This window comes from Dendrobates tinctorius, unplaced genomic scaffold (assembly GCF_039654945.1).
Source record: "Dendrobates tinctorius isolate UK_male_01 unplaced genomic scaffold, ASM3965494v1 ptg000138l, whole genome shotgun sequence".
NCBI lineage: Eukaryota > Metazoa > Chordata > Amphibia > Anura > Dendrobatidae > Dendrobates > Dendrobates tinctorius.
In genome coordinates this window covers 13,522,501-13,540,065 of record NW_027361806.1, presented here as the reverse complement: position 1 = coordinate 13,540,065, position 17,565 = coordinate 13,522,501, and the positions used below count along the sequence as shown (strand labels likewise).

Sequence of the window (17,565 nt, the reverse complement as noted above, 5' to 3'; positions counted from 1 at the left end):
GTATTTGTTTAGCTTTCTCAGATTTATAATTGTACGAAAGGTGCCGTCCGGTTTGGTCACTAGAAAAAAGGGGGGGAGTAGAACCCCCTGCCCATATCCTGCAGGGGAACCTCCTGGAGGACTCCTTTTTTTACTAGGCCTAGAACCTCGCTTTCTAGCGCTTCCTGTTCTCGCATACTGGATCTCAGCGGCGTTGTTACATATTTTTGAGGCGGGAGAGAGAGAAAGTCTATATATTATTCTTAGGCCCTCCTGGATTATGTTTATTATCCATGGGTTTGTTTAAATTCTCCTCCAGGCTGGAAGGAAAAAGGATAACCTTCCCCCCACCCTGGGCGTAGTCACTTGGAGGGCTTTTTGTCCCGGGGAGAGTTATTAAAGAAGAAGCCTCTCTCTCTTCTTTTGTCATCCCACTTTTGTTCCCTTGGTGGTCTTCTCTGAAAAAACCTCCTATTCCGAAAGGGCCTCTTAAATGCCGCTGGCCCTAAATTTGGGAATCTTTTTTTCTTGTCCCCTGCTTTCTGGAGGATGTCATCTAACGTTTCCCCAAAAAGGAATTTCCCTTCACAGGGGATTGAGCATAATTTCATTTTGGTCTGTAGGTCCCATGGCCAACTTTTAAGCCATAGTGTCCTTCGGGCCGCGTTTGAAAGTGCTGCTGTTTTGGACGATAGCCTGACTGAATCGGCCGATGAGTCCGCTAGGAATGCAGCCGCTCCCCTTATTACTGGGATAGAATCTAAGATTTTATCTCTAGGTGTCCCTTCCCTCAGCTGTTTCTCAAGTTGGTCCACCCATACCATTAGGGCTCTTGAGGTACATGTCGCCGCTATCGCTGGCCTGAGGTTACCGCCTGCCAACTCCCAAGCCCCCTTTAGAAAGGTATCCGCCTTTTTATCTAGGGGGTCCCTGAGGGTGCCCATGTCCTCAAAGGGAAGGGCGAATTTCTTTGTGGCCTTAGCGACTGCTACATTGAGTTTCAGGGCTCTATCCCAAGACGTGGATGCCTCCTCCTCAAAGGGATATTTCCTTTTAAGGGAAGGGACCGTAGTATTTTTCCTGTCTGGCTTATCCCATTCTTTTTTGATTAGACCCTTGACAATTTCGTTAAGCGGAAATACTCTCCGTTTTTCTGGCCTAGTCCCCCGAACATTATGTCCTGGACTGTTTTATCCGGCCTCGGGTCCAATACCCCCCATGGTAGACCTTACAGCTTTCACTAGTTTGTCTACCTCTTCCAGGGGAAAACAATGGCGTCCTCCTGTTTCCTCGTCTGAGGAGCCGGATTCTGAGGGTTTAGACGAGATTTCTCCCGATGTGGAAGAGTCTAACTGGGAGGTTGCTACCGTGTCTTTTTTTCCTCGTTTTATCCTTATGTTTAAGGGATTCGAGGGCGCTCTGGACCTCTGATTTAATTGCGGCCCTTAGGTCAGATGCGAAATCCGGAGTCTCCTGACAAACAATTTCTTTTGTACAGGACTCGCATAGTTTTTTCTCCCATGATACAGGTAGGGGTTTAGTGCAAGTGGGACATTCCCTGTTCTTTTTTGCCTTCTTCTTTCCCTAATAAGGGAGAAGAATTGCATTACAAGGGTGACATTCACGAAGATCACTTACCCCAAAAAGGTGCGCGGCTGCAGGTACCGGTTCGGGAGACGGAGTCAGGTCCTGTATAGGCTGATCTCCTGGTGGCGTTTTGCTCCTTGCCGCTGACGTACTACGCCGCGTGGAGTGACTGCTGGAACGGCGCTCTATGTTTCGTTCCTTTTGTCAGTGGTGGTGTTGGTGGTGCTGCTGCTGCTTCAGCTGCTGCCTGGTATGCTGCTCCTGTTGCTGGTCGCTATCCTCCATTATCAGGATCGCTTCCAGCTAGGAGCTTCTGCGCCTCACCCTTTTTAAATTTACCGCCCTGTGACGTCACCACTCCCCCTGCACGCGCTGGCCGGGGAGCGCGCTCCTGCGCATGCGCCTGGTTCCAGGACCCGGAAGTCGCTCTCTACTTCCGGGGCAGCGGCCATCTTGGTACTCTCCGTACCATGGCGCTGCCCACGCTCCACCGGGTCCCGCTGAGCCCCGACTCCGGCGTCTCTCCCCCCCGCTCACCAGGTAGCCCGTATCGGCCCCAGCGGTGGCGGCTTCGGGCACCGCACCTGCCGCCGATTACCAGACAGGCAGGCACAGGACTCCTTCGCACAGGTACGCCATACTGTGGGTCCCTCCGTCAGGGACAGGAACCCAACTGAAGGCGGAGGAGAGGTACCGCCCTTTTTATCTGTAGGTTCCTGTCCCTGAAGGGCGGATCCCCTCTCTCCGTGGTGCTGTCATGGGTGAGAGAGAAAGAAGGGAATTAACAGATTAATGGGCATCAGGACAGGAAATAAAGAGGCATGCCACTAGGCTTCTAGAATAAGGAAACCAAACATGCCAATGTATGCTGGGAGTAGAAGAAATAAACGTACCACTGGGAACCAAATATCTTACTGTTCACCAAAAACAGGAGACCAAATATGCCTTACGTCTAGACAAGAGAAGAATAAGACAAGCCACAAGACACTGGGAAGGAAGAATAAGACAGGGCACAAGACACTGGGAAGAGAAGAATGACAGGCCCCAAGACACTGGGAAGGAAGAATAAGACAGGCCACAAGACACTGGGAACAGAAGAATGACAGGCCCCAAGACACTGGGAAGGAAGAATAAGACAGGCCACAAGACACTGGGAACAGAAGAATAAGACAGGGCACAAGACACTGGGAAGAGAAGAATGACAGGCCCCAAGACACTGGGAAGAGAAGAATGACAGGCCCCAAGACACTGGGAAGAGAAGAATAAGACAGGCCCCAAGACACTGGGAAGAGAAGAATGACAGGCCCCAAGACACTGGGAAGGAAGAATAAGACAGGCCACAAGACACTGGGAACAGAAGAATGACAGGCCCCAAGACACTGGGAAGGAAGAATAAGACAGGCCACAAGACACTGGGAACAGAAGAATAAGACAGGCCACAAGACACTGGGAAGAGAAGAATAAGACAGGCCACAAGACACTGGGAAGAGAAGAATAAGACAGGCCACAAGACACTGGGAAGAGAAGAATGAGGCAGGCCACAAGACACTGGGAAGAGAAGAATAAGAGAATAAGACAGGCTACAAGACACTGGGAAGAGAAGAATAAGACAGGCTACAAGACACTGGGAAGAGAAGAATAAGACAGGCCACAAGACCCTGGGAAGAGAAGACTAAGACAGGCCACAAGACCCTGGGAAGAGAAGAATAAGACAGGCCACAAGACACTGGGAAGAGAAGAATGAGGCAGGCCACAAGACACTGGGAAGAGAAGAATAAGACAGGCTACAAGACACTGGGAAGAGAAGAATAAGACAGGCTACAAGACACTGGGAAGAGAAGAATAAGACAGGCCACAAGATACCAAGAAGAGAAGAATAAGACAGGCCACAAGACACTGGGAAGAGAAGAATAAGACAGGCTACAAGACAATGGGAAGAGAAGAATAAGACAGGCCACAAGACACTGGGAAGAGAAGAATAAGACAGGCTACAAGACACTGGGAAGAGAAGAATAAGACAGGCTACAAGACAATGGGAAGAGAAGAATAAGACAAGCCACAAGATACCAAGAAGAGAAGGATAAGACAGGCCACAAGATACCAAGAAGAGAAGGATAAGACAGGCCACAAGACACTGGGAAGGAAGAATTAGACAGGCCCCAAGACGCTGGGAAGAGAAGAATAAGACAGGCGACAAGACACTGGGAAGAGAAGAATAAGACAGGCCAGAAGACACCGGGAAGAGAAGTGTGATGGTCACGTGTGACTGGACACACCGCCTCCAGCAGGGCGAATTTCTCTGACACACGTGACCCTGGATACACTGCCTCCAGTAGGGCGAATTTAAATAATATAACGTGCAGCCGGATACACCGCCTCCAGCAGGCGAATTTCAGAATTACACGTGTATCTGAATACACCGCCTCCAGCAGGGCTAATTTAAATAATAAAGGGAAAACAACAGGGAAACCGATACAATGGAGGGCCCTGCGATAGGGAACGGGGACGTGGAGACCTCCTGCACTCCCCTGAGTCAGTGTCTCTACACTCCTGACAGTCCCTATGCAGGTTCCGCACCTGGCGCCGAGCAGGATACCTAAAAACCCTAGCTCGCCCTGCACCTAGCCCTTTCTAGTGAAAGGGAGGGTGCAGAAACTAATCCCACCACTGCACTAAAACACACATAAGGGAAGTCACAAACAGGGAAAACACCACTTAGCTTTGCTCTGTTGCTATTGCTCCAAGCAACAGAGTACGACACCAAAGTTCAGCTTCACCCCTGAAGCTCGACACCTGAATTCAGCTTCCACCTGAAGCTATAACACCAGAGCTCCCCTGAGCTGCCAGGAACTCCTCTCTGTAGTTCCTTCCTCCACCAGACTTGGTTGGAAATGAGCAATATGACTAACAGCGATTGCAACACCAGACACTCTTTTATAGGTCAGAGCCAGAGCAATCACACCTGCTTTATAATCAAGTGCACTAAACTAAAGTAACCAGAGTGCAATGACCCTAACGGCGACCGGGGGAAAAACTAGAGCTGAAACCACCACAGTGCAATGACCCTAATGGCCACCGGGGGCAAAACTAACTTTAAGCACACAGCTTAAGGAAGAAAAAAAAAGGTTACTTGTGCATTTATCTGTCATAATCCAACCTGGATCATGACAGTACCCTCCCTCAATGAGGGGCCTCTGGACCCTCAATAACGCTCCTCATCAGGGAACCACCTACAGCGGGGACGCCCCAGTCCAGAGTTCACCCCAGCAACTACCTGCACTTCAGATTTATGACAAACAAGCACCGCTGGTATTGGCAAAGTATGTTCTGGAGGCACCACACATCTCCAAAGCGCCGACCTGGGGAACGAGTTGAGTATGTGCATGTTTGGGGGTATCTCCAGCAGGTAAGTCTCAGGGCCCTGGATAGCCGACACCAGATACGGCCCGATCACCTGAGAATTCCAGACCCCCGCAACACACTTCCACTGGATATTTTTGGTGGCCATCCATACATGCTCGCTCACACACAGGTCCGGACCTGAACGTTTATTGCCTCACATTCGTTTGTCACAATACGGTGTACTCTTTCTGGAACTGACAACAGAGGCGCCCCCTGTGTCACCACACTCACACCCCTGCAATTCACCAAGGGGTACACCACCCTCCAACCCCTCCTACTACGAGGTCTGCGCCTCTCAGGGTTGGCTAATGGCGAGGGTTGAACCTTGCCCCTACTCTCCAGCAGCACCTCCGCTGCTCTCACTGGAGAGGAAGGGGGCGTTTGTAGAGAGATGTGAGAGACAGTAGCCCCTAGGCAGCAGCCCTCACACGACTGCTCCCAGCTATCTACTTCCCTAGTCCACCAATCTGAAACCGGGTTGTGTTTTTAGACGAAGGGGGGCCCACAACGATAGGTGCTGGATTTCCCCCCAAGACATAGTATGACTGGGACTCATCATGATGTTCACTACTCAGCACAATGTCTTCTACGACTTGGTTTAACACCCCCTGGCTCAGTGGGACAGAGTTAATGGCCTGGACGCTTATGGGTTTGACCGGCGTCTCACCACTCAGACCATGAGTCTGGACAAACTGAGCATCCACCAGACGGACTTCTGCTCCACTGTTAACAAGCACCGGTATGCCCTCAGGTACGTCGCCAATCATCACCTCCGCTGACATAGTACCTTCTGAGGGCGAGGAGGAAATATGCACTCCCAGGTCGTCTTCCTCCACACGACCAGGGGGGCACGGCTTCTCTGACAGTACAGAAGTTTTGGCGTCAGTGCCAAGGACTAAATAATTAGTCTGCTCACTACAGGGACGTACCCCTTCACCTTGGGGAACACCAGGCAGCACCATGGGGACACCGACTCCACCCACCTGCCTGGATACGTCCGCCTGTATAAGCAAGTCCTGCTCCCCAGCAGGGACTCCACGGCACATCCTCGCCAAAGCCGTATATGGACCTTCTAGTTGAGGCAGAGGATAGGCCTCAGACCCATAATTCCGCTGCAGGTGCTGCTGAAACACATCATTCAGCTCCTCACTAATCTCAGTGAGGGCCAGCAGCAACTGCTCACCGGTCTGCACTTGGCCCATGGCTCACCAGAGAAAAAAAATGTTGCGGTTGGTGATAATGTGATGGCCACGTGTGACTGGACACACCGCCTCCAGCAGGGCGAATTTCTCTGACACACGTGACCTGGATACACCGCCTCCAGTAGGGCGAATTTAAATAATATAACGTGCAGCCGGATACACCGCCTCCAGCAGGCGAATTTCAGAATTACACATGTATCTGGATACACCGCCTCCAGCAGGGCGAATTTAAATAATAAAGGGAAACACCAGGGAAACCGATACAATGGAGGGCCCTGCGATAGGGAACGGGGACGTGGAGACCTCCTGCACTCCCCTGAGTCAGTGTCCCTACACTCCTGACATTCCCTATGCAGGTTCCGCACCTGGCGCCGAGCAGGATACCTAAAAACCCTAGCTCGCCCTGCACCTAGCCCTTTCTAGTGAAATGGACGGTGCAAAAGCTAATCCCACCACTGTACTAAAACACACATAAGGGAAGTCACAAACAGGGAAAACACCACTTAGCTTTACTCTGTTGCTATTGCTCCAAGCAACAGAGTACGACACCAAAGTTCAGCTTCACCCCTGAAGCTCGACACCTGAATTCAGCTTCCACCTGAAGCTATAACACCAGAGCTCCCCTGAGCTGCCAGGAACTCCTCTCTGTAGTTCCTTCCTCCACCAGACTTGGTTGGAAATGAGCAATATCACCAACAGTGATTGCAACACCTGACACTCTTTTATAGGTCAGAGCCAGCGCAATCACACCTGCTTTATAATCCCGTGCACTAAACTAAAGTAACCAGAGTGCAATGACCCTAACAGCCACCGGGGGCAAAACTAGAACTGAAACCACCACAGTGCAATGACCCTAATGGCCACCGGGGGCAAAACTAACTTTAAGCACACATCTTAAGGAAAAAAAAAAAAGGTTACTTGTGCATTTATCTGTCATAATCCAACCAGGATCATGACAAGAAGAATAAGACAGGCCACAAGACCTGGGAAGAAGGAAAAATGTTGATGAGCACAAAGAATAGGACAACAAAATATGGCACTAGGCACAGGCAAAAAGGGAACCAACATGCCACTGGAAACGGGAAGTGAGGAATCAAACCTGCTACTAAACACTGGAAAGAGGACAATACAATAACTTACCACCATAAAAAATGTAAACGGAGAGTCAATGACATAGACATTGAAATCCCATGCCAATCCAATTGCTGTTTGTGGCACACGTTTTCAGGTAAAACTTCTTAAACAATTGCATAAAACGAACGGTCAATAAACAGACACGGCCAAACCGTGATTGTCCGCCCACCAAGAAGAAATAACATTTTGAGGACACAGCAATTGTGGCCAGGCTCTTTCCTCACTTGCTAAGTTTTGTGCTGAATTCTCATAGAAAAAGTTTTCAAGTTCTAAATCAAAACATTTGATTCTGCTGAGAACCACCACAACAAACAATAAAAAAACAGGAATAAAAAAGGAAAAAAAAAAAAAAGTATAAAAAATGTAGCAGTCACGAATATCCAGAAACAAGACACATTAGCTAAGTAATGAATGACATGCAATCAGGCGGCTGATTAGAGGCGATAATTGATGGGGACGGGAGGCCGTTTTTGAATATAAATGCTACACTTTGGGAAATAATTTAATTGAATACGTTCTTGTTTACTTAAAAGTGAGCGCCATCTGGAGAAGCCGCGGAAATGAGGATCAGCAAAAAGTATATATATATAAAAAAAAATTAGGCAATTAAAAAATAATGAATAGATTAAAGTGCTAGATAGAGCACGGTAGCTGTCCTAATATTAGGACGATTAGCACAATAGTCAAAGAGAAAAATGCAGAGCTTATTTGTAAAAATATTAAAAAGTGAAATTTCCATTTTTTTCTTAAAGAGGTTTTATAGGATTAAAACAAAACATGGCTGATATTTTCCAAAACAATCCCCATGCCTGTCCTTAGGATGTGGTGGTACTGAAGTTCAGCCCCTTCCACATTTGCAGTTGTGCTGCAATACCAGAAACAAACAGAAGTGACAGTTTCTGGAAGAAAGCGGTCATGTTTTACTAATTTAGACGACAACCCCTTTACCCTACTGTTCAGACTATAATAACAAGTATCTCAAGACCTGTCGTGTATACAACTATGGTGGCCATAAATTGACTAAAGAATGCACCATGTTGTACTATTTGATTAGAAGTTCAAAATAGTGAGTGCAGCTCTGGAGTATAATGCAAGATGTAACTCAGGATCAGTAATGTAATGTACGTACACAGTGACTGCACCAACAGAATAGTGAGTGCAGCTCTGCAGTATAATACAGGATGTAACTCAGGATCAGTAATGTAATGTATGTACACAGTGACCACACCAGCAGAATAGTGAGTGCAGCTCTGGAGTATAATACAGGATGTAACTCAGGATCAGTATGTAATGTATGTACACAGTGACTGCACCAGCAGAATAGTGAGTGCAGCTCTGGGGTATAATACAGGATGTAACTCAGGATCAGTACAGGATCAGTAATGTAATGTATGTACACAGTGACTACACCAGCAGAATAGTGAGTGCAGCTCTGGAGTATTGTACATGATGCTGCTCGCGATAAGTACAGGATAAGCCTAGTGCCAAACCTTATATAAGTGATAGATCTCCAGATTAACATTTGGTCACTTTAAGTCATGGTAAAATTGTAGTGTGATAAATCTCAAAACAACACCAACTTTAAAGAGAGTTAAAAACATTATAAATATGTATTAATGGGAGCACCCATCATGTATTGTGGAGAGGATCAGTATTTACCTGGGGTCTGGACTCCGCATCTCCCTTGTTTGCAGGTTTGACAATAGACAGCAACTGAAATATACAATTAGTGAGACGAGCGTTGCACATATTTTAGGGCTCTGCGCAGCGTAAGCTGCAATTTCATTCTAAGCTGGAACTTGTACATGTGACTCTAAATGGCCGTCACAACCAAGTTTCTATAGCTCCAATGCATCCAAAATATAAAAAAGGAAGCAAATTTGCAAATAATTTTGATCATATGTTTCTTACTTAAAAATATTACAGTACACAGACTTTGTCTGCAGTCGTTAAAACACATAGGTCTGCATAGGAGCTGCATACATAAAACAGTTGCTTTTCTTTTTTCTACCGCTTGGCTCCACTGTTAGGTTTAAGTAGCCACCGGAGGTCTGTTTTAGCCATTGCTGACTTTTTAGCCATTTTGAGGTATACTGTTTTTATATTGGATGTTCAAGATTGAGAAAAAGCACTGAGAAACAGCGTCACACATGGTCACAGGTCATGTATACTACTGCATCTCCATTAACACAGATCCAGGCAGCAATACTTTTTATAATAACTAGTGGGCAGACATGGCATTTTTTTTTTTTTAACAAGCCAGCCATGTTGTTTTGACTCTGCACAACCCCTTTAAGATGCCACTGCAGTGTTTTGACTACTTACCCGTGGAGCTGCTGATAAACTTTGAATGACAAAGACGACGGGGTTTCCTGCGTTTTTTATTGCTTCCACGGCTTCTTCATGGGTGGCATTTTTCAGGTCAACGCCGGATACCTGGAAATGACAGTCAGCGGGATCAGACCAATGACTAGATAATAATCCTGAGAATTTATACTCAAGTGCCCATCTGGACCCCTGATGTATCCATGAGGATTTTATAGTATTTACCCCTCCACCACTATAAAAACAAAAAAAGAAGAGTGATATGGAGGATAAAAGATCACAGACAGGGTTGGTGTCAGCACCTGGGAAAGTGCTGGGGCCCTGAGCAGGCCTTCAGGGACACCGGCGTGCTACAGGAGCCCAGTGCCAGCGCACACGAGTGGACCCTCCCACTTACTCAGGGCCCGGGTACTTGCGATACTTCTGTATTGAGCCCATATATTGCTCCATATTCTATATGGAGCATTATATGGGGATCAATATTCTGCATGGAGCATTATATGGGATCCATTATATATGGAGCAAAATATGGAGCCCATCTTATACTGGAGCATTATATGGGTCCTACTCTGTATGAAGCATTAAATGGAGCCTCTCATATATTGTATGGAGCACTATATGAGGCTCATTACACTGTATTGAGCAATATATGGGGCTCATTCTGTATGGAGCAATACATGGGGTTCATTATACTGTATGGAGCAATATATGGGGCTCATTCTTTATGGAGCATTATACTGTATTGAGCAATATATGGGGCTCATTCTGTAAGGAGCAATATCTGGGGCCCATTATGTATGGAGCAATATATGGGGCTAATTATACTGTATGGAGCAATATCTGGGGCTCATACTGTCTGGAGCAATATATGGGACTCATACTGAATGGAGCAATATATGGGGCTCATTATTCTATATGGAGCAATATATGGGGCCCATTCTGTATGGAGAAATATATGGGGCCCATTATTTTGTATGGAGCAATATATGGGGCTCATTATACTGTATGGAGCAATAACTGGGGCTCATACTGTATGGAGCAATATCTGGGGCTCATTCTACTATATGGAGTAATATCTGGGACTCATTCTACTGTATGGAGCAATATCTGGGGCTCATTATTCTGTATGGAGCAATATCTGGGGCTCATTATTCTGTATGGAGCAATATGTGGGCTCATTATACTGTATGGAGCAATATATGGGGCCCATTATACTGTATGGAGCAATATATGGGGCTCATTATTCTGTATGGAGCAATATCTGGGGCTCATTATTCTGTATGGAGCAATATCTGTGGCTCATACTGTATGGAGCAATATATGGGGCTCATTATTCTGTATGGAGCAATATATGGGGCCCATTATACTGTATAGAGAAATATATGGGGCCCATTATTCTGTATGGAGCAATATCTGTGGCTCATTATACTGTATGGAGCAATATATGGGGCCCATTATACTGTATAGAGCAATATAAGGGGCGGTAAGCAGGAGCCAAGGAGGCTGGGGAGCGGGGCAAGCAGGAGCCAAGGAGACTGGGGAGCGGGCAAGCAGGAGCCAAGGAGACTGGGGAGCGGGCAAGCAGGAGCCAAGGAGACTGGGGAGCGGGCAAGCAGGAGCCAAGGAGACTGGGGAGCGGGCAAGCAGGAGCCAAGGAGACTGGGGAGCGGGCAAGCAGGAGCCAAGGAGACTGGGGAGCGGGCAAGCAGGAGCCAAGGAGACTGGGGAGCGGGCAAGCAGGAGCCAAGGAGACTGGGGAGCGGGCAAGCAGGAGCCAAGGAGACTGGGGAGCGGGCAAGCAGGAGCCAAGGAGACTGGGGAGCGGGCAAGCAGGAGCCAAGGAGACTGGGGAGCGGGCAAGCAGGAGCCAAGGAGACTGGGGAGCGGGGCAAGCAGGAGCCAAGGAGACTGAGGAGAGAGGCACTCCTGAATTACATTTAATATTTATTTGATAATTATTTATATTGGCACATAATATGCAAATATCAGGGAATACCAAACTTATGACCCATCAGACAATATTAGAAGACAGCCCGGGTCACCGGCCAGCGCAGAGGACAGGTAAAGCAGCTTTACAATGTGGGAACCGTGACAAACAGCTCCACATATCCCAGTTTCCAGGAGTCATGTAAGAGGAACAATGAAAGAGGTAAGAATATTGGGTTTAAAGGAAATGACAAACTAGTGATATGGCCATTTAAGGTCTAATAAAAAAACTAAAACGGACACCTGTCTCGTAGTAATCAAACGTGCCAGTGCCGAGATATCACTCAATGACGCCACATGCAAAATTATCCTGGAAGTGCATTGGGGGCATGTCAGTGCTCAAACTGCATCAACACGCCCCAATGCACTTCCTGGCTAATTTACATGGGATTTCAAAACTTAATATCTCAGCACTGGCACATCGGAAGTTGTACTTGGACCTGTACAGCCATATCAGTAGTACAATCGTTCTAACAGGTTCCATTTACCGTAACTGCATTAAACCATTTTTATTATTTTTTATTATTATTATTTAGCACATTTGGTTAATGTTAGTTGTACCTACTTCCAAAATTTTATCTCCAGTCTTTAGAGCCTTGGTTCTTCCCGCCGGACTGTCGTCTAGAACCTGCTTGATAAATATCCCTTTCAGCTCTTCCCCATTCTTCAGACGTTTTATGATGGTTTGTCCTCCCACAATGCTGATCCCCAGTGAAACCTGGGGTTCTCTCCAAATTTCAACCCTGAAGTTCAGAACATAAGATTCCATCAGATCAAGTTAACAGTAAAAATTAATCAAGTTGATCTAAGGCGTCACTTACATGCGGGGAGCCCCCCAGTGACTGAATGTTGGGGTCTCCTCTCCTTCTCCTTCTTCACGCTCCGGTAGCTCACTTAAAAAAACAAACAAACACAAAAAAACCCACAAAATTAGATATTTTGTAGCAGAGACCTGAAGGGTTTGTTAAGAAGCTGAAAAAGGGGAGAAATTCTCAACAACGACCCCCCCCAAAAATCAGAAGTTCAAAAAGGAGACTTCAACAAAGTATTTATTTAAGGGTGTTCATATTTACGCAACCACATTATTTTACTTTTTCATATCCCAAATTATTTCTGTTTGTTTCTCTATGGGTTTCTACAGAATATGGGAGACATTAAAAAGGTGGAAAAAGTTCTGAAATGCTTCGGTGTGGCGTGATTTTGTTTACATGATAAAAATCTGGGGTGTGTAGACTTTTTATATCCTGAAGAGTTAGTGCAAAATGGTAAGAAAAGCTTCTAGAAAAAAAAGGATCACCATGTAACTTTATACAAAATATTTCTCAATATCTAAAATATCACAATGTATCAATGTCGGAGATTTGAAATATTCAGTGCAAAAGAAGCATCAGGATGTGTGCAAAATACAGAACATTCTCCACAGAGGAAAGCAAGCAGCGCCACCTAGAGGCCATTGCTGGTTTTTCATATACGATTTTTTTTAACTAGTTTTTTTGTATACATTTTTAGACATGGCATCATGTAGAAATAAAAGAAGTAGTGTGTGAACAAACCTGCACAGCCCTATTAAACTTGAATTGTGCCATGTTGCAAATCCTGACACAACCTTATGTCAGGGTGACAAGGTCTTAGACAAAAAACCCAATGGTGTTGTGTCAACTTGGTTAGCGATCAGAGACCAGCGATCGCACATTAATAGGTTTTATTTGTCAAAAACGAAACTGAAATCTCACAGACCAGAGAATTGCCATCAAAAGCAGGAGGAAGACAAACTTTAATAAGAGGACCTGTCATTTGCCATAAATACGCAATCTTTTTACCAGGTGTAAATGTCACTGCTCTCCCACTTTTTCTTTTATTCATCTCTGTTCCTGAGATTTGTATGACACCCCTCTCCCCTGTGTGTACGTAATTCTAGTAATGTTAGCCAAGTGGGTGTCTTCTTGTGGACCACACCCACTTGGCTAAGATGACTAGATTGACATACAAAGAAGAGGGGGCTATATTTCAGGTTCAGAAAGGAATGAAATAAGAAAGAAGCATTTACAGCCGGTTTAAAGAAAAAAAAAAATACATATTTATAGCAAGTGATTGCATCCAAGTCTGTACAGGTCTTCAGCCTCTGGGTGTAGAGAGAAGTGTTCCCATTCAATGACAGCAAGCGGAGACTGAAGAAATGATACACAGAGCAAATTATACAGTCAAAGCTGGAAAAAGTTGCAGAACTTTCTGTTTAGTAAAAAAGTTTATTGAGTCTCTTTTCCCACTTTACGTATATTTTCCTCATTGCATTTGCTACAGTATCAGCAGCTTATTAAGGCTTGACAATTCGTCAAACCCTCCGATGCTGGCGGGGATCAGCGAGCGGCTTCTAGAGTCTCTGAAATTCTTAAACTGCCCTCCTGATTAAAACATATAACAAAAAAAAAAAAGTACATAAAATCCTCCCCACAGGAGATGAGACACTAAAAGTTGATTGGCAAAAGCCGTTAATGGGACTTCACAATATCCTTTAGAAACCCAATTTATCATTCCATTATGGAGTCAGAAGTAGCGAGCTCATTATATCCTCGTAAAATTATACGCCTCCTGAAATGATGCGAACCAAAACACAATAACTTTTTATGGGCTCCCCCTTTACAAAAGCCAAATAGATTAAATCGTGCAATCTCGGAATGAGTAATGTCATCCCTCCAAAAGACCCCCGGCCCCTTGTGTCTGCAGAACGCCCCAGTCTGAACCCCAATTTCCAATATTAAAAAAAAAAAAAAAAGCCAAAAAATATTTCATTTGAAAAGAAAGCAGTAAAATGACAAAAAAAAAAAAAAAAGAAGATTAAAAAAAAATCTAGATTTATCATTATTTTATTAAAATCACTGAAGAGATGATAAAAGAAACTGTCCCAAATTAATGGCTTTAAATATCTCCGCAGGTTAGGATTGCCATTTAGATTTAGAGGCTTTTCCTGCTATTAAAAAGGGGTTGGCCAGTTTAGAAAAAAAAAAATTAAACACCCGATTTTGGTATTCTGAGGGAGGGGGTGAGACTTTTCGCATGACTGGAGTGGAGATCGATTTTAAACATAATTTGTCGCCCTGGAGGACAATTCATTGCGAAAAAATGGATAGTGTGTAATACTTCATGTCACCTCCGGGGGAGCTGCAGGAAAAGGGAACATTCCCAGATTTCTACACAGATTTTCATCGGAATCCCAGCAGTCAGGTGATAAAAGATAGATTGCAAGTAATCTATTTGATCTATCCTACAGCCATCCTTTTAAAAAATATCTTAAAGCTGCAATTATGGAATAACCGCAGTAACTGAGAAATGTTATTGGTAATGTATGCCAAGAAAATAAAAATATATATATATATATATATATATATATATATATATATATATATATATATTTCTAGATTTTTGTGCATGCTTTGCCTGTGCATTGAGGAGGCAACGCCTAAAAACACAGCAAAAATTAGGTATAAAAAAGGTCACCACTAGAGGGAGCTTACTGAAGACAGACTGATCACTGATATCAGTGGGAGCGTTAAAAATTCATATGCAGTGAGCTCCCCCTAGTGGTGATTGTCTGTGGCCAACTTTTATAAGCCATCTATATTGTTGAACAAGTATTTAGACCTCTATAGAATAATATAAAAGAAATAGTGCTCACGACTCCAGTGCAGACAACATAGCATTAAAGTACGATATTCAGTGTGTGGTTTTGCAGCAGTCAGGGAAATAATATAGAAGTTACAGACAATCACATACATGGAAGATAAACTCTGAAGACGCTGAGCCCCGGAGTCTCTCTCTGTTCTATGGCTCCTCTTCAAAACAATTGCATCTGGATCAAAAATGATGGTGGGCTCTTTAAGGAAAGCGGTTTCCCCTGCAGCAGAAAACGGTACTGGATAAGACACGGTACTGCTATCATTTCTATCACCTATCTTATACATAATGGTGGATGCATCCTTCTGTCCGAAGCCAGGATGGGCGGCTCCTGCACAGTGTGGCGCCGGAGTCAGCGAGTTTTATGTTCATTTTATGTTGACGTTGTGGTACGTTACTTCAATAAAATGTGGCCAAAGTCAACGCGTGCTTATACCGCGATTGTCGGCCCTATTTTATTTAAGACACTGTCTAGACGCACCAATAAAAATGCTCGCCGCTTGGGTGTAGAACGGGTGCAATAGCCAGTACAATGTATATACCCATATATACTACATACCGTAGCAGCCTGTATTCTGTCTATGCAGCAGCAGAAACTTGCTACCATAAAACACACCATGTCTGCTGACCCCAACAGAAGGCGCCAAATACATTTTTTTAATCCCTCCATTATATAATACAGTCCTGTACATTTCAATGGGCTGAGCTACAGAACCAGACACCTCGCCGAGCTACAGAACCAGACACCCCCCCACGGAGAAGTGTGAAGACACTGCAAACAGCTCCTTGTAGCTCAGCTTCCTTGGCCAGTGGATCCATGTGGGTTAACTACAGTCAGATACTAACTTTGCTCTGGATCTAAGTCGAGGATTATTTTCTCCGTGCTGTGGATATCGGAGTCATATGTGTCCAGAGCGTCGAGGATCAGCAATCGGGATCCGGAGTCACTCAAATCTCTATACTGTAAAAAGCAAAAAAAAACAAAAAACGATAGCGTTAACCCCTTGTTCTCCCTATATAAGCAACGCTGGAACTATATACATCTCTAATAATAATGTACATCCCTACTCCTATCACACTGCGATCATTCCCCAATACGTCCTCCTGTCAATGTCATACAGGCTGGGGACCTGCACAGTCTGCTTCACTGATCTTAAAATCTTTTAGCAACTTTATTTACAGCAGCATAAAAAAAAAAAAAAAAACATTGGAAAAGTATAAAAAAAAATATTCTGCATATTAGTTTATATGGGGAGTGGTTCAATAAAAAAGGTGTTATTACTATAAAAAAATATTTGTTGAACCCCCCCCCCCGCATTCAGCCAGACACCGCCCCTTTAAAAGGAGCATATTTTTCTATAAAACACAGGTAGAGAAAACTCTAAAGTCAGCTCGTCCTAAAGGAATTCCACCGCACGGAGACTGTGATGCGCCAGGAGTATCCAGAAGATGACAAAATTCCAGCAACGGGAGTTTCTGATAAAATCCAAAGATTTATTAGAAAAGTATACAAAAATAAATTGCAACCAAAATCACCACCACTAAAAAATTTTAAGTCATAGAATCATAGAATCGTAGAGTTGGAAGGGACCTCCTGGGCCATCTGGTCCAACCCCCTGCTCAAAGCAGGATTCGCTAAATCATCCCAGTCAGATGTCTGTCCAGCCTCTGTTTGAAGACTTCCATTGAAGGAGAACTCACCACTTCTCGTGGCAGCCTGTTCCACTCATTGATCACTCTAACTGTCAAAAAGTTTTTTCTAATATCTAATCTGTGTCTCCTCCCATTCAGTTTCATCCCATTGCTTCTAGTCTTTCCTTGTGCAAATGAGAATAAAGTTGATCCTTCTACAATGTGACAGCCCTTGAGATATTTGTAGACAGCTATTAAGTCTCCTCTCAGTCTTCTCTTCTGCAAGCTAAACATTCCCAAATCCTGCAACCTTTCCTCATAAGACAGGGTTTGCAGACCGGTCACCATTCTGGTCGCTCTTTTCTGAACTTGCTCCAGTTTGTTGATGTCTTTTTTAAAATGTGGTGCCCAAAACTGGACACAATATTCCAGATGAGGTCTGACCAAAGAGGAGTAGAGGGAAATAATGACTTCACGTGATCTAGACTGTATGCTTCTGTTAATACATCCTACGTCATCCTACGTCATGCAAACGGGTTTCGGACGCAGGCCCTTCTTAATCTGTGCAATGATTAAAGACATGCGCCTAAAACACGTTTGCCTGACTTTTTACATTTTTGAGTGGTGGTAGTTTTGGTCGCTTTTT

At 44.8% G+C, this 17,565-nt stretch overlaps 1 protein-coding gene across 5 annotated transcripts in view; it reads right to left on the bottom strand.

The window, feature by feature from the left end:
• Nucleotides 1-17,565, bottom strand: part of PATJ (PATJ crumbs cell polarity complex component) — a 256,986-nt gene that overhangs the window by 116,952 nt on the left and 122,469 nt on the right. For all 5 annotated transcript variants that reach the window (XM_073544627.1, XM_073544628.1, XM_073544629.1 and 2 more), the window contains 6 exons: nucleotides 16,134-16,248; nucleotides 15,387-15,507; nucleotides 12,437-12,508; nucleotides 12,181-12,358; nucleotides 9,630-9,740; nucleotides 8,964-9,017 (listed from right to left, as the gene is read on the bottom strand). In XM_073544627.1, the coding sequence (XP_073400728.1) occupies nucleotides 8,964-9,017; nucleotides 9,630-9,740; nucleotides 12,181-12,358; nucleotides 12,437-12,508; nucleotides 15,387-15,507; nucleotides 16,134-16,248 (651 nt within the window). The remainder of the gene's footprint in view (nucleotides 1-8,963; nucleotides 9,018-9,629; nucleotides 9,741-12,180; nucleotides 12,359-12,436; nucleotides 12,509-15,386; nucleotides 15,508-16,133; nucleotides 16,249-17,565) is intronic.